The 26272-nt window shown below is 44.8% G+C and overlaps 1 protein-coding gene and 2 non-coding genes across 3 annotated transcripts in view; 1 reads left to right on the top strand and 2 right to left on the bottom strand.

The window, feature by feature from the left end:
* LOC126006163 (zinc finger protein 785-like) overlaps positions 1–25605 on the bottom strand; it is a 156495-nt gene extending 130890 nt beyond the window's left edge. Inside the window, exon 1 of the mRNA XM_049771495.1 lies at positions 25529–25605. Coding sequence (XP_049627452.1) covers positions 25529–25561 — 33 coding nt within the window. The 5' untranslated portion in view covers positions 25562–25605. The remainder of the gene's footprint in view (positions 1–25528) is intronic.
* On the top strand, positions 969–1075 carry LOC126008263 (U6 spliceosomal RNA). Its single transcript, XR_007495603.1, has one exon. It is a non-coding gene; the product is annotated as a U6 spliceosomal RNA (small nuclear RNA).
* On the bottom strand, positions 13777–13883 carry LOC126008300 (U6 spliceosomal RNA). The gene has a single exon (XR_007495637.1). It is a non-coding gene; the product is annotated as a U6 spliceosomal RNA (small nuclear RNA).
* Positions 25606–26272: the final 667 nt, after the last annotated feature.

Here is a 26272-nt window from a genome sequence, read left to right on the forward strand (position 1 = left end):
CATGTAACTGGTACAGTAATAACTACAATGATTTCTCCCATAGAATCTGAGTCAATGACATCAGTGGTTATTGATATACCCTTTATGTTGAGGGAACTTCTGCCAAGAATCAAACTCATAGTATCTGGGGGTGGTGGTCCCACTACGCCAGTTTCTAACATGTAAGGGCAGCTCCTGGGTAAATTGTAATATCCTATGGTCATGATATGTCTAATCCAGCACTCTCTGATGTGGCGTGAATTAATTCCCTTATCATGATGAATTTTCTTGGGCTGGGCTTCGAAGGATTATTGTCTGTGAACTTTGTCCCTGATTTGGAAGGGCCTGGGGGGAGGCCCTGTGGGCGTTTCCCTGCATCTTGTATGTGTGTCCTTGAGAGCTGAATTTAAAAGAAGATGGCAATTTTTTTTGATATGCCCCTGTTTTCCACAATGGTAGCAGATGATTTGCCTCCTGGGGATTGTGTTGAAACCTCTTCTTAGGTTATTATCAATGAGGTTTCTGGATCTGCAATCTTTCGCCCAGTGGTGACCCTTTTTGCATTTTGGGCAAAGACCTGGTTTACACAAAGTGCCCTGTCCCCGAGGGGAGCAAAGCATCATTATTCCCTTGGTAACTGGGAAGGTTTGTACCAAGTTTAAGTGGGGTGAGGGTTGGGGTTCCCCATAGACATTCCAACATGCATAAAAGAAATCATTCACATCTGCCTTTTCATTTAATGTATTCAATACTGATCTACAGGCCGAATTTGCATTATGATAAGCCAAAGATTTTACTAGGAAGTTTCTCACCTCCTCATCTTTGACTTGTAACTTCAGAGCATCTTTAATCTTACCTACAAACTCTGCATATGGCTCATAAGGGCCTTAGGTAATTTTTAAAAAGTTTTCTCTACCAATGCTCTTAGAATCAATTTTTCCCATGATGACAATGCAATATCCCTAATTAAATTTAAGATTTCTTTAGGTGTGCTCGCTTCGGCAGCACATATACTAAAATTGGAACAATACAGAGAAGATTAGCATGGCCCCTGCGCAAGGATGACACACAAATTTGTGAAGTGTTCCATATTTTAAAAAAAAAGATTTCTTTAGGTAAAGCTGCTTGGGTCTGAATATTTGCAAATTGATTTTCTGCCATCAATAATTCATATGATAGAGTAACACCTGCCACTTGTTTCTTCGTACCATCCGGGCTATATAATTTGGCTTTTACACCTTCTGAAAAGTACATTTCCCTTTCAGTTTGCTGTTTAGACGACAGGCATATTTTAGCGATTCTTTTAAAATCACACAAAATCCAAGATTAGTTATGACTCCAAAGTCTTAGTAACTCCACACTGGATGGTGATTTTGGACCATACTCTTTACATGCTTTTTTAAACCGATCCAATTCTTCCATCTGATAGGGTACATAGTTAGAAACATTTACCCTGTGTAAAGGGGATGAGGCCGAATTAGCAAAATTACTCTGAATAGAGCTCTGAGGCCGTGCGTGTGGTTCATTGTCTGAATCTGCACTGTTGTGCAATTTAATTTTGTGAATAGAATCAGGCCTCACTTGTGGAGTTAGCACCGGAGGTTGACCATTGTCTGAGTCACTAGTGTCATGTGATTCGCTAGAATCAGGCTTAACTTTCTGAGTTGTTTTTCTCCCAGCAAAAATTCCTATATTGTTGATGGTGGGGCAACAGCCTGCACCTTGGTCTGAATTTTTGTCAGAAAGATTTTCTTATTATCCATACTGGTTTTAGCCTCCCCAGTTCTACACTTTTTATTTTCTAAATACCAGCCAATACCTATGCTCACAGTAACAATGTGAGCCAACACAGAAATTCCACAAACTATGACGGCTGGAGACAATGCAATTTTCATTTGAAATATAGACCACAACCATCCAACTGCAGTGATTGTCCTTAGATCAAAACCAATTAGTTTTAAACAAAATGGAATAATCCACTTGTATACTAGAGAACCAATGCGTAAGCAAAAAGGTGGCAGAATCCACTTGACTAACTACAGAAACCATCTAATGGTCAGCAGAGAAAATTTCCAATAAAGTATTTCACTTACAGTTATTGAGGGTTCAGGTTCAGCCTGTTCGAGCGCCATTATGTTGCAAGTCAGCCCCTGATGAGGTTGACTGATGGTGGGATGGAGGATGAGGCCTTTCTCCTCCAGCTCTGACCACGCGTCTATTACCCTATTCAGCTGGCGGTTCTGAGGAGAATGCGGTGGGAAGAAAGCCAACAGGCAGTCAGGCTTCCAAAGAAAACAGCTCTTTATTCCGTGAAGAGGCTGAAGCCAAAAGGCCTAAGAATAGGCCTCAGGAAAAAAAGCCTTTCACCTTCCACAGACCCTTGCTTTTATGCCCCAGAATCAGGTACCACCCAATGGTGGGAGCAGAATCAGGTACCACCCTAAGGTGGGAGTAGAATGCCAGATCACACCCTAGGGTAGGGCACAATCACCGATCAGGGTAGGGTCAGTAACATAATAATCCCATAAAAATGTTTATATACACAACAGCTTCCCTTGAAAAATGAGCAGTTGAGTGCTGGGAGGCTTGGCAGGCCCCCAGTCAACCTTGTCTTTTCCCCCTGACTCCAGGCCTTCCCTGGGTGCCAGCTCAGATGGCCAGAAGTGGGTTCAGGTGTATTCTTAATGGTCCTCAGGTTCCCCCCTCCTTCCATACTCCAGGGGGGAGGTGCATGAGGAGGAGGGCGGGCAGACATCTGGCTTCCGGTTTCCTCTTTGATTCTGAGACCAGCTCTTGCCAGGTATGAGGTTTGGGGAGGCCCCATACCAGAGTCTTTCTCCCTAGCCTGGGGAGTGCTGGAAGGCTTGGCAAGCCCCCAGCCGTCCTTGTCTTTTTCCCCTGACTCCAGGCCTTCCCTGGGTGCCAGCTCAGATGGCCAGAAGTGGGTTCAGGTGGACTCTTAGTGGTCCTCAGGCTTCCCTGAGGACTCCAGGGGGAGGTGCATGGGGAGGAGGGCGGGCAGACATCTGGCTTCTGGTTTCTTCTCTGATTCTGGAGACCAGCTCTTGCCAGGTATAGGGTTTTTCTCCCCTGGACTTCAGTCTTTCCCTGGGCGCCAGTCTAGGTGGACTCTATAGGGTTCAACAGGCTTTCCCCCTATCTCTCCCTACACTAATGGGAATACGCTCTGGGAGGAGGGCAGGCTGTTCTAGCACTGGTTTATTTTGGGACAGTCAGTGGAATTTTTTCTCCTTGTTTTCATATTGATAGTATTGTGTGCATATACTCTATATTATCCATAATATCCATCTTGTATTGTGACCTTGATACTGCCCTACAAAGCTCATTTCTAATATTTTACTGCCTCAGTCTCAACCCTTACTTCCCCCCATCCTCCCATGTAGGTGCAGCTAATAACATGAAGCTCACCACATAAAGTGATAAGTGCAGTTAGATAAATAACTACACTGAAAACTATCGTGCCAATGTGAATGAATGAGGGAAAAAGAAAGCTTGTCTTGAGTACAGGTGTGGGTGGAGTGGGGAGTAGGTAGATCTGGGAAATTGGTGGTGGGAATCCTGCACTGGTGAAGGGGGATGTTCTTTACATGACTGTAATCATACAACTACAATTATATTTGTAATCACGGTGTTTAAATAAAGATAATTAAAAAAAGAGCAGTTCTTGGGGCCGGAGAGATAGCATGGAGGTAAGGCGTTTGCCTTTCATGCAGGAGGTCATCGGTTCGAATCCCGGCGTCCCCATATGGTCCCCTGTGCCTGCCAGGAGCAATTTCTGAGCCTGGAGCCAGGAATAACCCCTGAGCACTGCCGGGTGTGACCCAAAAAACCACAAAAAAAAAAAAAAAGAGCAGTTCTGGATCTCAGGATCTCCTCCTAGGCTCATCCAATGTGCTACTGGAATCAAGATTCTGTCCTGCCATGTGGTGAGTGTCCCTTATCCTAGGGTGATGGTGAAGGATCTTACCATATAACCACATAACTCAGCAGCCACATTTGGGGAGTTGCACGTGTCTTCTGGGCTTTGTTCTGTCCCAAGGAAGCAGCAGTGGTCCAGCCACACTCATGCCCAAAACAATTGTCTCCCTTTTTTTGTTAAAGAACACAAGGCTTTTGAAAACCATCAAATTCCACCTTCAAGATACAATTTGCATTCCTCCCACATGTAAAATACAGTCCCTCCATGCCAAGATCTCAGTCTCTTTCCATTCCAGGCTCAGCTCAAAATCTTTGATCTCTGCTTCTGAGTGTGGCAGTTTGGGAGAGGCTCTGTTGAGCACTGTGAGTGCTGCACTGCTGTAGTCCAGTACTGCTGATTGGGGGCTGGACATGAGGATAGGTCACTTCCACTTCAGCTCTGTGCATGATGGTGGTATAGGGAACTTCTTGACAGACTTATTGATGATAAACAGGACCACAAATCAGCACTGACCTACAGCAGCACTCAGTGTTCACATACAGCTAAGCCAATAGACATTTTTTTTTTTTTTTGGTTTTTTGGGTCACACTCGGCTGTGCTCAGGGGTTACTCCTGGCTCTATGCTCAGAAATGCTCCTGGCAGGCTCAGGGGACACCATATGGGATGCTGGGATTTGAACCACCAGCCTTATTCATGAAAGGCAAATACCTTACATCCGTGCTATCTCTCCGGCCCCCATAGACATTTTTCATTTCTTCCAACTCCCCAGTCTCTAGTCAGGAATCTTTGGATCCTGGTGCCTTGTCTCATTTGGAAGAACTCTGCAGTTAACAGGAGGAAGGGTCCTTCCTCCATGAGAGGACACCTACCTGACCCTACTTTCTTGCAGTTGGACAGTCTAAAACCCACTGTCAGGTGACCTTGCATGCCAGACTCTGGCTCAGGAATAGGTAACAGAGAGGACTGGACTGTGCAGATACATTTGTAAAGGTGGGGACTATGGCAGCAGTAACATACATTTCAGAAGCAGTGATGGAAGTCATAGTTTGGGGCCCACTGCCCAGCAAGAGGGTGTAACAATGACAATTGTAGCCAGCAACATGTATGGACTGCTTTATGAATTTCTCTAGAAAAATTTACTCTCTCTTGAACAAGGCCAGAACCTTCAATTTTCTAAAGAAAACTTCAAACAAGAGAAACCAAGAGGGGCCGGGTAGGTGGCGCTGGAGGTAAGGTGTCTGCCTTGCAAGCGCTAGCCAAGGAAGGACCGCGGTTCGATCCCCCGGCATCCCATATGGTCCCCCCAAGCCAGGGGCGATTTCTGAGCACATAGCCAGGAGTAACCCCTGAGCGTCAAACGGGTGTGGCCCAAAAACCAAAAAAAAAAAAAAGAGAGAAACCAAGAAAGTAGGGAAGTTTTCAGTGAAATATGATGAGTTAATCACATTGCTGAATAAAGCTAGGAGCCAGAGAGATTATACAGCAGATAGGGCATTTGCCTAGCATGTGGCCAACCTGGGTTTAATCCCCAACATCTAATATGGTCCTCCAAGCCTGCCAGGAATGTCTTCTGAGCACAGAGCCAGAGGAAACCCTAAGCACCGCTAGGAATGGCCCCAAAACAAATAAAAAATAAATTCAAGATCCTTCCTAATGGTAATATGTCAATTGGTGACAATGTCAAGAGGCAGATTCTAACCCTACTATGATCTGAACAGTCCCTGATGTTAAGTGAAGAAAACTCAAGTTTGAGACTAAATTACTGTTAGCTGCTGATGGATGTAGGATTCATCACCAATGACACATTTCTTGGTAGAAAAGAAAATATATTAATATGAAGAATTATTTAATCTGTGGTTATAACAACATACAGAGACTCAGCACTGGTTGGTGTTCATGAAAAGAACCCTGACCTGGGTCCATGCAGAGATCTAGCCCTGACCTAGGCTCATGAAGAGATCCAGCCCTAACCTGGGTCTATGGAGAGTCCTATTCTGACATGGGTTCATAAAGATATCCAGCCCTGACTTTGGTTCAAGAAGAAATCAAGCCCTGACCTGGGTTCATGAAGAGATCTAGCCCTGACCTGGGTCCATACAGAGACCTGCCCTGATCTGGGCCTATGCAGAGGTCCAACCTTGAAATGGACCCATAGAGACACCCAGTCCTGACCAGGGTTCATAGAGATCAAGCCTTGACCTGGGTCCATGCAGAGATCTAGCACTGACCTGGCTCTATGGAGAAATTCACCCCTGTCCTGCTTCTAAGGAGAGATCCAGTCATCACCAGGGTCCATTGAGAGACCAGTCCTGACTGGGATCATGCAGAGATCCAGCCTGACCTGGGTCTATGCAGAGAACTAGCCCTGACCTGGGTCCATGGAGAAGTCCTGCTCTGATCTGGGTTCATGAAGAGATCTAGCCATGACCTGGGTCCATGCAAAAAATCCATCCTTGAAAAGGATCCATAGAGACACTGAGCCCTGACCTCATTTTATGCAGAGACCCAGTCCTGACTTGACTCCATAAAGAGCCCCAGCTCTGACCTGGATTCATGCAGAGGCCCAGTCCTAACCTGGGTCTGTGTATTTACCTGAGGTGTCTCTTTCTCCTTGTTTTCTGGGTTATTTATGTATTTATTTATTTGTTTTTGTTTTGGGCCACACCCAGTGATGCTCAGAGGTTTCTCCTGGCTCTGCACTCAGAAATTGCTCCTGGCTTGGGGGACCATATGGGATGCTGGGAATCAAACCCAGGTCTGTTCTGGGTCAGCCGTGTGCAAGGCAATACTGATGTGCTATTGCTCCAGCTTTCCGGATTATTTCCCAGGCAAGATAATTGGATAAAATACCTGTGTGTGAGTGGACCTCAGCATATCCCTATATCCTCTCCTGGTATTCAGACAAAAGGACACTGAAACTGAGAAATGACACTTGTCTACATCTCTTGTCTCAAGAGAGTAATTCAATGTGCAGTAACAGACACAACTCCATCTTTCATTGACTTTGGTCCCCTCACACACAAATTCACAGATTTTACTACAGTTGGGAAATTTTAGTTGTACTTGACCTCTCCTATTGTGGAGTCCTAAATTGTTCAGAAGAACAAGGAGGGATGTCATTTTGTAAAGTCCACATGTCAGGCTTCTCTTGGGTTCTGAACAAAAAGAGAATCCATTTTGTAAGGACCACATATTCAAGCCTATTTGCATTAACACCACCCAAGCTACTGGCCATACCTGGTGGCCTATCTGGAAAGGACACAGGGGAGCAGTAGGAAGGTACCTTAGACAATAGCCAATTATTCTGAAGAATATCACAATGCTGGAATCTCTCTATATCACCTCCCTATATAATCCATTTCACAACCTTGGGTGGAGTTCTCTCCTGAAAGAGACAGCCCTGACTAGTCAGTTTGGAGCTGTTGGTAGATGCATTAAATTTTGTTCAGCTAATTCAATTGTGTGGTCTCGTCCTTCAATTCCATACCCTAACATTTAGGAACTGGTCCAGGATAGAAAGATGATGACTCAGTCACCAACAAAGCTGGACCACTCGAGGTAAGTGAAGGCCTAAAATGGAGCAGAGCTCTGGAAGGCCCAAGGAGGGGAAACCAGTATTGTTACCAGGGATGAAAGCTGTGCAGGGATGCCCCCCCCCAAGGAAGGTAGATTTGACTGCCATCACCAATGGGAATGACACCAATGTGTTTTCAAGTCCCACTATGTGTCTCGTGGATTCAAAGCCCACTAGGGGGTACACTAACATCATAACCAGGGGTGTAGGGTACCTATCTGAGACCCACCATTTCTGGGAGGGGTCTTGGGAACCAGATAATAGGTGTGACCTTACCTGCAAGACCCGGCCCATTCCTGGGAGGGGTCTTGGAATAGGTAGATAAACCCAGAAGCCAGGGGATTAAGGGGCTTTGCGTTTCGGCCCTGCTGAGCTCGCTGGCTTGTGGGCCTCTGTGTTCTGGTCTTTGACCAGCATGGAGCCCAAAGGAAAGATGGCTGAAAGAAGTTTAGATGCAGGGCCAAGAATAACTAGTGCTTGAAAGGTTATGAGATAGGCCACACACATGTGGTGAATAGGGCATGAATAAAGTTAATGCTTCCTAATGCCTGCCTGTGAGTGATTTCGCCGTTCGCCTAACCTGGGACCCGCCCGCTGGATGGGGAATGAAGCCACGTGGCTGGGGCCTAAGCACAAAGGCCTCCATCCATCGCCATCCAGCCCCATCGTTAATTATTTGATACAACACAGGGATGATATGTAGGTTTGAGTTCCACCTGGGACATCATGAGTTTGAGTCCAACAGAGGTTCCAATCACTCTGTGTCTCTTTGTGTCCGGCACTGGGGGTGATATGTGTGTTTGAGTCCCACATGGGACCTCATGAGTTTAAGTTCCACTGGTGTTCCAGTCATTCTATGTCTGTCTTTGCGTCCATTGTGCTTTGTTTTCTCTATCTTGTCTAGTCAGATCATGGAGTGAAATTCTAGAAAGAGGGGACTAGAGAGATAGCACAGCAGTAGAGCATTTGCCTTGCATGTGCTAATCAGGACAAATGGTGGTGGTTCTTATCCCAGCATCCCATATGATCCTCTGAGCCTGCCAGGAGCAATTTCTGAGCACAGAGCCAGAAGTAATCCCTGAGAGCTGCCAGGTGTCACACACACACACACACACACACACACACACACACACACACACACACACACACACACAAATTCTAGGAAGAATGCCACCACCTCCAAGGTTGGTATGATTTCAGCAAAAACTGTATGTTGTGTCAGCCTTGTGTATGTCTTGGTATAATTTGATCTGAGCATCTGGTATTATTGGTCTCCTGAGACAGGCTAGAAAACAGTGGGGGAGGGGTCATGAATGTCAGACAATTCTCAAATGGTCAGCGGGACTTAAATTTGTCCTGAAGAGGGCCGGGAAGGTGGCGCTAGAGGTAAGGTGTCTGCCTTACAAGCGCTAGCCAAGGAACGGACCGCGGTTCGATCCCCCGGCGTCCCATATGGTCCCCCCAAGCCAGGGGCGATTTCTGAGCACATAGCCAGGAGTAACCCCCTGAGTGTCAAACGGGTGTGGCCAAAAACCAAAAAAAAAAAAAAATTTGTCCTGAAGAAAATCTGGACTATTCGAACAATCTCAGCTGCTTTCTTGACATTCTTACATGAGGTGGGGGACAGAGGAAGATCAAGTCAAGTTATCAGCATATGTATATATAGAGAGGGAGGACTGATCAAGAAATCATGGAAGGAAGTTCCATGGAATTGAGGTCCAGGAGCAGGACTGGCTGCTTCCAGTAGAGAGAATTGGCTGGAGAGAGGGATGGTAAGTGGCTGTTTTAAAACCCAAACCAAGTGGGCTAGAGTAATTGATCTTGCAGTAATAAAGATTGCTTGTCCTTTCCTGCTAAGGATCCTCGGGAGTTTATGAAAAAATAAAATAACTGTGGCCATTTTAAATGTCAACTGGGGGAACTTTTTCTCTAACTTTAGAAGTTTCGAAGGATGAAGATGGGCAGGAAAATGTTACAAATTAACGTGATTAGCCTTTTTAGACAATATTAAAATATTGTTAAGGTAACTCAATTTTGTTACATCAATTTTGGGCTTAAGACAACTTTAAATGAGAAAATCTCAATGGTACTAGATTCTGAATATCTAAAAAAGGGAAATCAATAGAACTGCCTTAAAGATCTTTAATAAGAATCATAAATAACAATTTGGTCCTGACAGGTGCTTAGAAGGGGGCAGAGTAATAGTACAGTGGAAGGGCATTTGCTTTATATGCAGCCAAAACTTGATGGACCGTGGTTCAATTCCTGGCATTTCATATGATTCCCCGAGCCTGTCAGGAATGATTTTTGAGCATGGAGTCAGGAGTAGCCCTTGAGCACAGCCGGTTGTGACCCTATCAGAAAGTAAGAAAGTAGGAAAGAAAGAAAGTAAGAAAGAAAAGAAAGTAAGAAGAAAGAAAAGAAAGAAAGAAAGAAGAAAGAAAGAAAGAAAGAAAGAAAGAAAGAAAAGAAAGAGAAAGATAGAGACAGAAAGAAAGAAAGAAAAAGAAAGAAAGAAAGAAAGAAAGAGAAAGAAAGGAAGAAAGAAAGGAAAGAAAGAAGAAAGAAAGAGAAAGAAAGAAAAAGAAAGAAAGAAAGAAAAGAAAGAAAGAAAAAAGAGAAAGAAAGAGAAAGAAAGAAAGAAAGAAAGAAAGAAAGAAAGAAGAAAGAAAGAAAGAAAGAAAGAAAGAAAGAAAGAAGAAAGAAAGAAGAAAGAATGAATGAAAGAAAGAAAGAAAAAGAGAAAGAGTGCTTAGCAATTTGATTCCAAATTGGGAGCAGTTTCAAGTTTCCTTCCTAGAGTCTTAGTGCTGGGTTGCAGGTTATTTACTTGGGAAGCTGGTGTGCTCTCTGAAGAGGCTGGAGCACCATGTCAATAAGGGCCTTCCAGCAGTCTGAGTGCACGTGGTTGCATGTGGCAACCAGGGAAAACTTCTGCTGAGTAGGACAGTCGAAGTAAGGCAGAGCTGTGGTTTAATTGCTGTTGCCTAGTGGAAGTCCTGGGCAGCAAGTGTCAGGCCATGTATAGGCACCTCCATTAAAGGGGAACAGAGTAGGCCCACCAGATGTATTCCCGGATTTTTCTGGAATGGAAAACTGATAATTCCCAAAAATGTTTGTCCAGCAGTCTAGTTACAGATGTTTTTGCCCCTACGTGGATTACTAGCAATATTTCTGAGATTCATGTCATGGTAATGACATTACGTTCCCTTCATATTATTTGGCTCTTTCTGCCTTGTAAAATTACTGGCCGAAATATGACCTCAATCAATTCCTTTGCCCAGAGAAATCCCAAAACCAAGAGCTACAAAGACAAGCTTCCTCTCTCCTGGTCGCCCGTATTTTCATCTTAAAGCCAGTCAACCAAGTTAGCTCTGAGTCTCTGTAAATACTAGCCAGCCAGAAAATTTACATTCTTTAACTGAGCTCTCGCTAACACAAATAGCAGAAAAGCAGCTTCAATTTTTTCACTGCTAGCCTGTAGACATATAAGTCTGGTTTAGCTACAAAATATTCAATCTAGCAACCCCCTCCTCTTTATTATGCTACTTCCTCGTTTCTAACTCAGGACTTATTAGAAAGATGCTTTTCACCTGAACTACCTAGCTAGTCAGTTTGATATGTATATTTAACAGGCCTACTGCTAATGTTTCTGTTTTTCTTGGACTTCTGCTTTTTGTCAACGCAAAAATTCCTTTCATGCCTAAGACTGTAGTTTTGCACTATATATAGCTCCCAGCATGGAGATTAAATTTTGTCACATGCTTGTCAGAACATGTCCCCTTACAATTCCTTTTGTATGGTCTTTCATATCTCGTTTCTTCAATATTATTCCATTGAGTATTTGTGTTCACCACTTCCCTGTTGCGGGGCATTTTCCCCACCAGAGTTGCTGGATGCAAGCCAAGCTGCTCCAGCAAGCAAGACCACACATAGAGGATGGAGAAGAGGTTAGAGAAAGAAGTGTAAATGAGTGCTTTATGCAAAAAAAAAGATAATGGATGCATTTATTAAAAACAGGGAGAATTCATTAGTGTAATCAAACTATTGCAAATTGGGATGGAGGAAAGTTAAAACAAAGCCATGTAATGTGCAGAGAGTTTGAGGATTGTGTTAGAAAAAATGTGTATGGTCAAACTATATTGTTAAATAAAAATGACCAATGTTTTGTATAGAGAATTCTTTGAAAAGGGGGCTTATATGCTCTAGACTCATGTTACAATGCTCTTAGAAAATTGGACCTGGGCCCGGAGAGATAGCATGGAGGTAAGGCTTTTACCTTTCATGCAGAAGGTCAGTGGTTCGAATCCCAGCATCCCATATGGTCCCCTGGACCTGCCAGGAGTGATTTCTGAGCTAGAGCCAGGAGTAACCCTGAGCACTGCTGGGTGTGACCCAAAAACAAAGACAAAACAAAACAAAAAAAAATGGACCTATAGAAATAGCATGAAATCAAGGATTTTTTCCAAATAGAAATTGAGTTATATGCATAATGATAGTTCTGTGTGTTCTGTAAATTGAAATACATTGCTTTTTCTCTTTTCTTTGGCATCTGCAGTATTTTTGATGCTTTGTGGCATTGTTAGTTTGCATAAATACAGGCAGGAATTTTTCCCTTCTGAGGTGGGAATTACTCCTCATGCAGACAGAAAATTTAAAGTCAGCTAGAGGACCTTAGAGCCCTCTTTCAGTTAAAGAGAGTCGAAAAACGGGGCCGGAGAGATAGCACAGCGGTGTTTCCTTGCAAGCAGCCGAACCAGAACCTAAGGTGGTTGTTTCGGATTCCGGCATCCATCCCATAAGGTCCCCCGTGCCTGCCAGGAGCTATTTCTGAGCAGATAGCCAGGAGTAACCCCTGAGCACCTCCGGGTGTGGCCCAAAAAAACCAAAAAAAAAAAAGAAAAAAAGAAAAAAAAAAAAGAAAAAAGAGTTGAAAAGGGTGGAGTTTAAGTGACAAGTAGGTCACCCACTCTGCTGATCTCATGGAGACCATAGAGGTAGAATGGCATATGGAAATCAGAGTTTGTCTAAGAGTGTCTAGATCTGCACTGGCTTGCCACAGCCTGAGTCCTGCTCTTTGCCTCGAGAAATCTGAAGTTCAGTCTCTGCCACCACTGGAGAGGAGTAGGACAGATTCCCTCCAGAACATTCTTACCAGAGGGTGAAATGCACAAGGCCATCCTACAGATCATCACGCTGAACTAAACTTCTCATCTTTACATTGGTAACCATAATATGACAGGTGAAGTATTAATGTCTTTATAATTAAAAAGAAAACCCTGCTCTGTCCTTGACCAATCCCCAGAAAATCTCTGTAAATAATGGGGTGACCCAAATGAAGACTTTCCAGTCTTACTGGTTTTATGCAAAAAAAAAAAAAGTTTATTTATCCATCTGGCAAGGCTCAATATGAAGATGGAGAGAAAATCTTTTTCTGTAGCTGATTGAATTAAATGCTTTCTAGGAGGCTTAACTTAAAGTTCAGTCCAGTTGGGGAACCTATATGGAAGTGTACTTATGGTTGTAATATATAGTTCTAAGGAACTGAAAGCTGTAAAGGCAACCAGTAGTCTGGCTAGAACTTTACTAGGGAAAACTTATGCTGCATAGGAGAGTAGAAGTAACACAGAGCTTGTTTTAATCGCTGTTCCTGAACCTAGTGGGAATCCTGGTTCTCCAACCCAGGCAACATCTGTAACACTGGAGAGCATATCCTGAGGAAGACAGGCAGCATCTCACATAGATGCCAAAAGTACTCAGGAAAAAAGGTATAACGATGTGTTGGGTTCTGTTTAACTTCTGTGTCACCAACCCAGAGGGAGCTTTCTTCTACTGTTCTGCCCTCCAATAATAGAGGATAGAGAGGACCAGTTACTGCTCCAGGATCTGATTGGTTTAAGTTATATTCCTCTGTCTAATTGATATGATCTTTTTCAGATGTTCAAACTACAGAATGGAACCAGTCGATTGACCCAGTAATAGCTAGGGTAACATGAGATTTCACCCCCTTCTATAGGTAGAATCTAAAGTTCTTTGCCAGCCTGAAAGTTACAGAGATAGACCTTTGTCGACACTCCCTTTTAAGGGTTTCTAAGGTGGTGAAATCTCTAGAGAAATGTAAAACTGGAAGATCTGCAGGAAAGCTGCCAGAGGAATAGGGCAAGAAAGGTCACAGGAACTCAACTAGCTAAGGCCATTGACATCAACTGGAAACTACACTATGCCTATCTATCCCAGAGATTGGGGCAAGTAGAAAGAATAAACTGGATACTAACATTTTTTTTAAATATGGAATGTTTCACGAATTTGCATGTCATCCTTGCGCAGGGGCCATGCTAATCTTCTCTGTATCGTTCCAATTTTAATATATGTGCTGCCGAAGCGAGCACTGGATACTAACTTTTAAATAGGATGGATGTGGCTTTCCTTGGTAACGCTAAAGGTAAAAGAATTAGCACCGGTAATGGGAGGCATTTCTTTCTGACCCAGTGCAAGAAACACAACTGGATTCTAGGGCTCCATGTTCTCTCCACCCCAACTGCTATTCAAGTTGCAGGATTGAAGACACAGGAACCTCATTTCTCTTCTCAGTGTAGAGTCATAGTCTGAATGAGAAGAATCCCCTGAAGATCCAGCTGATGCACCTCCCAGGAACAGGACAGAATGCTGCAGATACTCCTGGTGCTCCTGCTGATAGCAGTGACTGCAGGACGACCAGCAAGAATGAAAACCCTCTTACCCAACTGTGGGTGAGGAGTTTAATGGGTCAAACTGTCACCTGGGGGATCCCTCCCCAAAACTTTGACTTAATGCTACTTGTTCGGGATTTATCTCCTACTACTGAGGTGTAAATGTTAAAAAAGAAGTGACAATCAACCCATGGGCACATTATCAGGATAATGTCCTGAGAGTATTACCATTTTATGCTTGTCCAGAATAGAGTCCCTCCTAAATGTGGGGGAGAAGGAGACTTTCTCAGCAGGTTATAGAAATTTGTCAGGGAAACCACCTGACAATTCAGAGGTAGCCAGACACTGAGGCTAAGGCTGGAGGTCTCTTGCAGAGTTTTGGGAATGCTGAAACCAGAGCTGTCTGACTCAAATATCAGTAGGACTGTTCAGAGAATGTGCCCAGACTAAGTTTCTCGTAAGAAAGCATCAGTTGAGGCAAATAAGGAGGGAGCCAGCAGCTCAACACTGCCTTGAGGTATCAGTGTAAACCCCACCATCCAGCATGGAGTAGGAGAGAGCCTAGGATTAGAGTTCCCCAGAAATTCCCAGCATACATCTAGAGCACTCTGGACTCTCTTACACAAGTGAGCCTATGGAACAGGAGTTTGGACCTAAGGCTCTTAAAAACGAAGTGGACTGTGTACGGCTAAAAGGGAACAAATCAGATTTGTATTTACTCCTACAGGTACCATACCTTCTTTTTAGGTTCACACACTATCTACAGCATGCTTGTAGCACTGGATATTAAAAACAGGACAAAAAATATTTAAAAAACATGCTAGAGTTATTGATAATAGTAGCAATAGCCTTACACTCAAACAAGCTGAATTTGGTTCCTGGCACCCCAGCGGTCCTCTTAGCACTGCCAGGAGTAATTCCTGAGTGCAGAACCAGGAGTAACACCTGAGTAGAGTTAGTAGGTGTGCCCACAAATATGATACACAAATTAAAATTTGAAAACAAGAGGAAGGGGACTATAGTAAAAGTACAATGGGTAGGGAACTTGCCATTCACATTACTGACCCAGTTTTGTTTCCTGGAATCCCATATCACCCTAGTCTTGCCTTGAGTGACTGGAGTCAAGAAAATTCCTGGTAAGTTCCTGATGTTATCCAAAAACAGAAAGCAAACAATAGCAGAATTGAGAGGATCATGCTTTGTAAAATTGGGACACTAGGGATAACTATGACCATCAACTTGCAAGGCAGGTGCTCAAAGTCTTTGTTATTCTTCCAGGGCCCTAAATCTGGCTTAAGATTTTAGGGATCATTACGAACAGTACCAGGGACTATTCAGCCAAGTTGGATGGGAGGCATGAAGTGCCAGGGATTGATCACAGAGCCTCACACATACAATATGTTCTACCTCTTTACTCTCTCCATGACCTCCTATCTTTGGAAAGTATCTCTCCTTAAAGGCAGGAGAAGGCAGGCCATCTAAAAGGCAAACTTTTAGAAGTTTGTTCAGACACAGGTCAGACAGGCATTTAGTCCTTACTCAAACAGTACTGAGGTGTGTGGGTTTGAAGACAAATGTACCAAATTTCAGAAACCTGGAGTCTCTTGTCTGGCCTGCTCCTTCTTGAGGCACACAGCCATGAACAGCTCTGCTGTTCTTGAGTCTTGGTCACCCTCTCCTACCCAGCGATGGTCCCTAGAAAGCTGGCAATGCCCTTTCCTAGATAGGAGGGCTGGCCCTGGCTGCTGTAGCTGTTGCCATGACCAAGCGACTAGATGAAAGGAAAGGTGGGTGGATTCACACCTCCTGCATCAGCTCCTACTTCCTATCTGTCAATAACCTAGTCCTGCCCTTTGGAAATAACTTTATGATGGAGGTACTGGGGTCAGAAGTAGCTATGGATTCCCAAATGTGGCCTGGAAATAAGACTAGGATTTAGTGAAGGTGTCTCCTAAGAGACAAACTGGAGACCTAGTACATGCAGCAGTATAAAGACCAAGCCACTGCACCAATGATTGGGAAGGCAGTCTACTATATCCTAGAGAGGGAGGCTGAAACCAAAATACCTTCTCATGACTCAGCTTTGAGGTCACACACTCCCTTTTTCAAGACCTTATGGTTGTAGGAAGTCATTTTGGAGGCACCCAGAAGAGTGGCCACATTAACAATGCTGTGTATTGCTGATGGGGAGGAAAGGGTACTCTGCTCCTCTTCTGAGCAATTACTCAGCCCTAGAGTCAATTTTTGTAGAAGAATGTGACTCTCACCTGGAAGTTTCTGATTCCCCTACAACTATTTTTTGTTTTCTGAAAACAGTATCCTACTGCTCTTCCAGAAGCAAGATAACCAACCTCTTCCAGAATATGAAGTGTGTGGTGTTTCCCAAGTGGGGCTGCCAAGAAAGTTAGTCTCCTCTCTTCCCAAAGCACAAGACACAACACCTATGCCTCCTAGAAGAATCCAAGTGGAGATAACTTATTAACTTATGTTTCTTGTAGAATAGTTTTGGTGCTGGAGTAATGGAAGTTGGCAGATCAATTGCTTTCCACGTGGCTTACCAAGGTCTGATATCTAGCAGTCCATTTGACCACCACACATAAATCTGAGTACAAAGCAAGGAGTCAGCCCTGAGCACTGCCCAGAGTAACCCCAAAACAAAACTCAAACAAATACACACAAGGTATTACTCCCAGGATCTGAATGTTTCCTTCCATGGCTTCATCTTAAATCTGAGATTTCTCTCCCTGGGCATAGGAATCAATTTATTAATAACTTTACCTAGCCACTCTGAAGTAGATCCTTTATCAGACACTGATTCTGTTTAGAATTGGGTGATAGTATGAATTTTCTGTCCATGTGATTCCTGCTGCTTTCAAGGAGGAAACATTAGTGATCAGAATTATATGAAGACAAAGTTTATTAATGCACAGGGCAAAATACGAAAGGAGGGAGCTGTCATGCAGTATGTGGTGGTTGCGTTTGTTCTCTGTGGATGCTGAGATGTTATTTACTATACATTAGTCACCAATGATTCAAGCATAAAGCTTCTATCCTGTGTGTGTCCTCTGGTGTGTGATGAGAGTTGACTTCCATCTGAAGCCTTGTCCACACTCCCTGCAAACATGTGGCTTCTCCCCAGTGTGTGTCCTCTGGTGTACGATAAGACCTGATTTCTGACTGAAGCCTCGCCCACACACCCTGCAAACATAGGGCTTCTCCCCTGTGTGTGTCCTCTGGTGTACTATGAGAGTTGACCTGGCCCTAAAACCTTGCCCACAATCCCTGCAAATATGGGACTTCACTCCTGTGTGTGTTCTTTGGTGTATTATGAGAGTTAGTCTCAGACTGAAACCTTGACCACACTTCCTGCAAACCTGGGGATTCACCCTTGAGTGTGTTTTCTGGTGGCTGCTGAGATATGACCTCCGACTGAAGCCTCGCCCACACTCCCTGCAAACATAGGGCTTCTCCCCTGTGTGTGTCCTCTGATGCCTGATGAGATGTGACCTCTGACTGAAGCCTCGCCCACACTCCCTGCAAACATGGGGCTTCTCCCCAGTATGTGTACTCTGGTGTCTGATGAGATATGATCTCTGACTGAAGCTTCGCCCACACTCCCTGCAAACATAGGGCTTCTCCCCTGTGTGTGTCCTCTGGTGTCTGATGAGATGTGACCTCCGACTGAAGCCTCGTCCACACTCCCTGCAAACATAGGGCTTCTCCCCTGTGTGTGTCCTCTGGTGTCTGAGATATGACCTCCGACTGAAGCCTCGCCCACACTCCCTGCAAATATAGGACCTCTCCCCTGTGTGTGTCCTCTGGTGTATGACAAGAGTTGACTTGTCACTGAAGCCTTGACCACACTCCCTGCACACAAGGGGCTTCTCCCCTGTGTGTGTCCTCTGGTGTCTGATGAGACTTGATCTCAAACTGTAGCCTCTCCCACAGTCCCTGCAAATAAAAGGCTTCTCCCCTGTTTGAATCCTCTGGTGTGCAATCAGATTTGATCCATTATTGAAGCGTTGGCCTAGTGGAACTACTCTACCTGTGTCTTTGGGATTTTCTTTCTGCCCTGTGTGAGTTTCTTCCTCCACTGCCATTTCACATTTATTAGAGCTCCCTATTTGACTGTGAAATACACGAGAAAAAGTTGTTGAAATTCTTTTATGCCTTATCTTCTTACCCACAGGTATGGAGCTTTCTTTTTGCTTTTGAAGTCCAAGTATGTCATTCCTTGTTTCGTCAATTTTGTCATTATATGGATCAGAATGTTGCTGCCATTGATTCTGATATGGTGGACAAAAATTCTCAGACTGAGGGTGCTTTCTTGCAGACGTTCCTGGGAGAATCCCAGAGGAATGACTAAGTTTCATGTGACGACTGAGGTATTTTGGAATGGAGAAGGCCAGAGAGCAGAAGAGACATGGATGGATTTCTGGCTTTGCTTCTGCTGAAAGAGAAAGGTTTTAGTCAGGGCACATGTTGACAAGGCTGTCTGGACCATAGCTCTATCTTCTGTTAAAGTCTGTTCTCCTAGCTTTCCATACTTTATTGATAAAACAAGATAAAACCACATGCTTTTAAGTTGGCTAATGGTTTTTCTTTGGTTGGATTTTGTGGTCACACCAAAGACACCCAGAACTTACTCTTGGCTCTGTGCCCTCGGATCACTCCAGGCAGGCTTGGACAACTGTACAGAATGCTCTACTATACCTCTGACCCGTAAACAGTGTTATTATTCCAACTGCATTCACTTAATTTTGCAAAATTTAGAAAGTCCATATCCAAAAACTTTTTTTTTGTTTTGGGGCCAAACTCATAGTGCTCAGGGATTACTCTTATTATTGTATTCAGCAAATACTCCTGGCCGGCTGGGGAAAGAACATACAGGGTGTCATGGATTAAACCTGGGTTGATACATGAAGGCAACACCCTCCTACTGTACTATTGCCTTGATCTCTATCCTGGAACTTTTTGACATAAGTTCTTAAGTGACCTTTCGATACACAGAATCCTGAAATCATATTACTCTGTGATGTGGGTTCTAAAGATATTTTACTCTCATGACATGTGACACTTGATTTCATGAGGCCAAATCATCCTTAATGCCTTACTATGAGAGGAAAGGTATTAACGCGGTTAGAAAGCACTTGGCTTGCAGTTGTACCAATGAAGATAGGATAGGGTTATGGTTAGAAAGATTATGATATGAATAAACTAAAATGTGAGTCCTGTCATCTCAAACAGCATTTTAGGGGCTAGAGACATAATACAAGGTTAACGGTTTATGTCTGAACTATGACCAATCCCACTTCAATCCCTAACACTGTGTCTGGTTCCCCAAGCACTGCCAGGAATAATCTCTTAGCAGAATCCAAAAGTAATCCCTGTGTGTTAATAGATATAGCTCAACCTCTCTCTCCAAAAAGCTAAAAAGGTATATTTAGGGCAGAATCATAATTCAAGTGGCAAGTCTCTAGTTTTCATCCTCAAACACTGTTTGTCCCTGTGATGTGTTACTGGATGTGACCTAATAACCCTGACCACTATACAAAAAGGGAGAACACCCAACTCTGCAAGCAATTTAGATACCAGGTACTGAATAATCCCCCTGATTAATGGGAGCCAGTCACAGCATTAATCTCGAATAGACTATGAAAATCAGTGAGAACAAGCAGTGCTGCCATGAATGCAGGGATAAAGGAACTCTCATTCACTGCTGGAGAAAAAGATGTCTAGACCAGCCTTTTTGGAAAAACAATATGATATGCCTCAAAATAGTGGAAACTGAGTACCCATATGCTCCAGCAATACCACTCCTAGGGTACACAAAACCACAGCCTAGGAACAAAAAACATAGTACAAACATGCCCTCCCACTCTTCTATGTTCATCGCATCACTATTCATAATAAATAGTCAGAATCTGAAAACAACCTGGGTGCCCGAAAACAAATGAGTAGCTAAAGAAACTGTTGTACATCTATGCAATTAAATACTATACAGACATGAGAAAAAATGAAATCATGACATCCATGACTTAAACATGGATGGACATGAAGATTATTGTGCTCATATTATGAATCAGAAGGAGATAGACAAAAAATAGTCTCACTCATCTGTGGGATATAAGAAGAAACAAAAAAAAGACGGTATGGAAATAATATCCAGACAAGAGAGAGAACTAGCCTATGGACCTTGCACAAAGAGCAGTGAGTACAGTTAGAGCACTAACAGCACTGATAACTATCATGACAGTGATAGAGAGAAGCAGAAGGCCAGTCTTAGAGATAAGCAAGGTGGTGCAAGGGAGGGAAATGGGGATATTGGTGGCAGGAAAGTAGCACTAGTGATGGGCAGTAATACAATTTATGACTGAAACTCAACTATGAACATTTCTGTAAACATGCTTAAATAAATTATTAAAAAAAGAATTAATTGAATGAAACCTGGTTGAATGCTTCAGCATTGGTGGAGTGAATAAATATTGTTTTCTATTGCTAAATCAGCTGACATGAAAAGGTTGGAGCATCCAGGTGAGTTTGTCAAAATCCATATTAGCTTTGTGCTGGGTTCACTCATCAACTGTTTAAAACTACAGAAGAAAAAATATTTGAATGGGCCAGAGTGAAAGCACAGCAGAGAGGGTGTTTGTTTGCTGACCCGAGTTCATCTCAGCACCCCATAATGTCCCCCGAATCTAACAGAAGTGATTCCTGAAGCACAGGGCCAGGAATAATCCCAGGTACTGTCATTGAGTGAACCTGAAAATAAAAGGAGAGGAAAGAAAATCATTTCCTTGGGGATCTCAAAAACCCCTAATGATCCAAAAGCAAAAGCCAAAGTAAAGGAAAAGGACTGGTCTGAGAAGGGTACCCTGACATGGGGCTGTGCAATCATACTAAGAGTACAGACAGGGATTGAAGGCTCAGAATCTCAGGACCTATTCTAAACACCCAGAAAGGAACCATAAAGAGCAAAGGCAAGACATCAAGCTCCAGAACTTTCTGGGACTCGACAGCAACGGCACGGAAAGGGAGTTGATGAGCTGGGATTCCAACAAGCACACCCCCCAAGCCCAGAATCCCCATCTCACACAAGGCCAGGATGTTCCACAGCCAACCCAGGCCCTGAGCATAAGGCACTCTACCCACATTTACCTACAAATACACCTCCCTGCTACCTCCCCAGACCTCTTCCACACTCACCTGCAAATACGCATCTCTGCTGTCTCCCCAGGGCTCCTCCTTCCAACCAAGAGATCAGCGTAGGCTTCACCCCACAATGCCCTGCTCAGAAGGACAAGCACAAGTTAGAGAGGGAAAAGGGACAACAGTCTGTGCATGAGTCTAGGTCCCTAATGAAGCAGACCAATCGCGGAAGAGAAAAAGAAGAGAATCTCTGCTCTCGATAGGCACATTGGTTCATATACAGGTGGGAAAAGGTTGAAGTTAAAGAGTCTTATCGAAGGATACAGATAATACAGGTGGATAGGGGAGATATTCAACAGCACTGGTCTTGCACATGCCAACCTACATATGACCTCAGTACCCTCTGGAGTTCCCTGAGTACCTGAAGGACTGAGCACTGAGGGAACAGCCAGGATTAAACCCAAACACTGCCAAGGCAAGAGATATCTTAAAAAGGAGAGGCTGGAGTGATATACTAGTTGTTTAGGATATGTGCCAAGCACAGGGTTGACAATGGTTTGATCCCTAGAACCATATAGGATCCACCAACTCTGCAGTAACAAACAATAGATTTTAACTCCACCCATCATAATGTCCCAAGAGACAAAGGGGAGACCACAGTATTTGCTAGAGGCTGGATCTTTGGAAATCATAAGAAGAACTTAAGTTACTTGTATAGTTTGCAGTCTGTCTCAAGAGGATTGAAACAATAGCAGAGAAGGGAGCATATGACCATAAAGTAGGCCAACTCAGGAATGATCACTAGCACCCTAGATGTTCCCCAAAACCTGTCAGGAGTAATCCCAGAACTCAGAATCCAAATAAGTCCTGAGCACACACAGTGTGGCTAAGATCCCCACATTCCTGAAATCATATCACTTTTGGCCAAACTCATTGTGACCTGGGAAGAAGCCTGGCTCTGTACTCGGTAGGACACCTGGCAGGCTTCAGGGAGCATATGCAGAGACAGAGATCAAACCCAATTTGGTCCAGATATGGCAACCCCCCAACACAATGTATAAATTCTCAGATTGCTGAAAAAAACATTTAAAAATACAAAGGTGGACTCAAATAAGAAATAAAGTCAGGGACTGAGGGGTCAGAACAATAAAAAGGGGCTTGACCCCAGGACTCAGCAGAATCACAACCCCTGTTGAACTCAGATCTCTGCCTGATTCCCGGCACCTCTCTGTCCCGGGATGTAGGCCACAGCAGAGGACTCAGAGCAGCTCTCACCTACAGTCCGCAGGTGCTCATAGGTCTCCAGCATCACATCTCTGTAGAGCTTCCTCTGAGAAGCATCCAGGCATGGCCACTCCTCCGGGGAGAAGCTCACTGCCACATCAGTGAAGGTCACCGTATCCTGAGCACACAAAAGAGGGGGTCAGAGCCAAGGCTCACCAAAGGCCTTGGGGAGAAGTCAGGACCCCCTCAGGGTCATAGAGAGACTGAAGACGATTCCCTTCCAAGCACCCAGCCTCCACGTTCCTCTCCTTCATAGGCACCCAGATGGGATGATACCCTGCCATCATACTAGAAAGCCACATTGCCAACATGATATGCAGACAATTCTGTAAGGCTTAAAGGTGCTCCTCTGCACACTGACCACCCAGGGTCGATCCCTCCATTAAATTCACTGAGCACTGATGGATGAAACTATAGCCACAGAGTCAAAAAGAGCTGAAAAGCAACTCTGGGTATGACCCAAAGTGATAAACACACACCTGTTAGACTATACCTTATTTTACCCAAAACAAAGATGATTCTTAGTTTCTTTGGATGTTTGTTTACAAGTTGGTTTCACCCAAAACAAAGATTGGGCCTTACATGTAAACCTGGGCAGGACTGGCCCTGAGCTATCTAGCCTGGCTGGTCTTTATTCCCCCACCTGGGAGTGGTCCCTGAACTCAATAACATTAACAGTTCTGGCACGCAGTTTGCTCTCCATACGAGGTAGAAGATTGCCAGAATATACATGTTTCGTCCTCAGCGTGGTTTGGATTATTTCATGCATGACCCTGATTCAGACTCGTTCACTCAGGGTTGGGGCTGATTTTACAATTGGCACTCAAAAAGCAAATCAAGAACTTAAGACCCTAACAATGGTGAGTGACTTGACCCTCTGGTGGATAATCACCCTGATGGCCCCCTCGAGCTGGACTGAATGTGCAGTGCCTTTCACTGGAACATCAGTGCACATGGCCCCATTCTAAATGGCTTCACATTGCTCTGGTCCTTCTACCTGCATTTCTCACTCTGGATACTAAGTGCAAGGCTCTCTAGAGATTCTCCTGCACACATGCCACAAGAGGGGAAGGGTGCCTTCCCACTGGTGATGAGTTCTCAATCTAAAGGTTTTCCATGGCTCAATAATTTGTTTGCTACTGGCACTAAATCAGAGAGAACCCCATCTCACACCAAAGATGATGAGCTGGCTACCATTTCTCCAGACTCAGAGTCAACCAGAGATACCCCCGCATCCCAAGCACTAAGTCAGGTGGACAAGCTGGTGCTGACAATCCAAGACTTGGGCACTGTGTCAGATGATTCAATGTGTGGAATGGTTATGGATTTATCAACAGAAATGACAGCAAAGATGTCTTTGTTCACTGGACAGTGGTTATGAGAAACAATTCCAGGAAGGTTCTGGATAGCATTGGAGATGGGGAGACTGTGGCGTTCAATGTTGTGAAGAGAGACACCCAAACGGGGCCGGAGATATAGCATGGAGGTAGGGGGTTTGTCTTGCATGCAGAAGGACGGCGTTTTGAATCCCGGCATCCCAACTTTCACTGTGCCTATGCAAAATAACTGCTTTTATAAGTTCTGATCTGGGGTTCCCGCCTCTTACAGAGAACAATAGAAAAAGAATGAAGTATGTCTCCCAAATTTTGAACAAAAAAAGGGCAGTTGTTGGATTACCTTGTTTTACCCAAAACAAAGATGATCCCTGGTTTCTTTGTATCTGTTTGTTTACAACTTGGTTTGTAAACAAGATTGTCTTATAGGTAAACCTGAGGGACTGGCTCAGGATAGCCTGAGCTATCAGCCTCGACTCTGTCCTTATTCCTCCATCTGGAGGTAGTCTCTGTACTCAATAAAAATGACCGTTTGGGAAGGCAGCTTGCTCACCATAAGAAGATTGCCAGAATATACCTGTTTCACCCTCAACATGGTTCAGGTGGTTTCATACGCAACCCTGATTCAGAATCGTTAACTCAGGGTTGGAAATACAGCATGTGAGGTGATTTTACACACACCAGCCACTTCTGTCCCCAGAGCCTATTTCTGCCTGTGACACACGTAGCAAAAACACAAATTCAGTTTCCAATGTGCTTGGGGTTGTCAGCACTCAGAGTTCACTACCAAAAAATCCTTCTGTGCAGGTAAAAAAAATGACTTCCAAAATGATCCTTTGCTCCTGCTTTCCAATTAGAACCAGCCACAGGACTGCAGACAAGGAGACGTTGTAATTACAACTGGTTCATTGAGGAGAAATGTGGATGCAGAGAGGAGTTGAGACTCTGCAGAAGGAAGGACAAAAGAGATGATCTGTGTTCCTGGGACCAGGCAACAGTGGCAGGGAGGGCACAGACAGGGGCAACCCAGGCTCAATTCACGGCACAGGCTAGTGTCCCCTGATGTCACTGGAGCGAATCCTCTGTGCAGAGTCAAGGAAAAGCCCTGAGCACCTCCAGTGTGGCACAAAATTCTATACAAACCAAAACAAGCAGACACAGCACGGCACCAAGCACCGAAACTAAAACCAAACAAAACCCAGAGGATACTACAATGCAGGAAAGGATCCTGCTGCGTTCCTTCAGGTAAGCCAAGAGCTTAAATTTAGGGAACCCCAGCAAAGAGTTTGCCAAACCCTTTTGGCAGGATCCTCCAAACCCTTTGGAGGATGCTGTGTGAATACAGGAAGGAGACATGGGCATGGGTGTCGGCCTGGCATCTGGGAGCAGCAGCAAAATGTAAAAGAACTTTGGGCTGGACTCACAAGACAATTTGGTAAGCGATGGCCTCAAACTGATCAGCACCCCCAGACTCCAGACTTCCAAAAACCTATCTGGGCCTTCAGACCCTGGGGGCAGAGGGGCTTCACACTCCTGTCCTCCTACCCTGTCCTTCTCAGAGCCCACACTGCCTTTTACCTGGGGACAGGATGTCAGATGGTGTGGCCCCATCTTCTCCAGCTTGGATTATTCGCGAAGAGCAGCAGCAAGGCACACTGCAGGAAGTCCTGGAGAAAAGTCACAGCCACGAGCAACCAAGATGAACACAGCTCCTGCCCAGCGGCTTCCTGCGGGGTCTTGCTGGATCCAACCCTGATCGGCACCTCTGCCCGGCACCCGCCGCCTGCTCCTGGGTGAGGGAGCGTGAGGAAAGCGCCCACGGAGCGCGTTGTCCAGCAGAACCCTCCGTGCTACTCCCGCAGCGCTTGCTTGGGCCACGATGCGCTTGCTAGGGCCACGATGCGCTTGCTAGGGCCACGATGCGCTTGCTAGGGCCACGATGCGCTTGCTAGGGCCACGACGCGCTTGCTAGGGCCACGATGCGCTTGCTAGGGCCACGATGCGCTTGCTAGGGCCACGATGCGCTTGCTAGGGCCACGACGCGCTTGCTAGGGCCACGACGCGCTTGCTAGGGCCACGATGCGCTTGCTAGGGCCACGATGCGCTTGCTAGGGCCACGATGCGCTTGCTAGGGCCACGATGCGCTTGCTAGGGCCACGATGCGCTTGCTAGGGCCACGATGCGCTTGCTAGGGCCACGATGCGCTTGCTAGGGCCACGACGCGCTTGCTAGGGCCACGATGCGCTTGCTAGGGCCACGATGCGCTTGCTAGGCCCACGATGCGCTTGCTAGGGCCACGATGCGCTTGCTAGGGCCACGATG

This window comes from Suncus etruscus, chromosome 4, assembly GCF_024139225.1.
Source record: "Suncus etruscus isolate mSunEtr1 chromosome 4, mSunEtr1.pri.cur, whole genome shotgun sequence".
NCBI lineage: Eukaryota > Metazoa > Chordata > Mammalia > Eulipotyphla > Soricidae > Suncus > Suncus etruscus.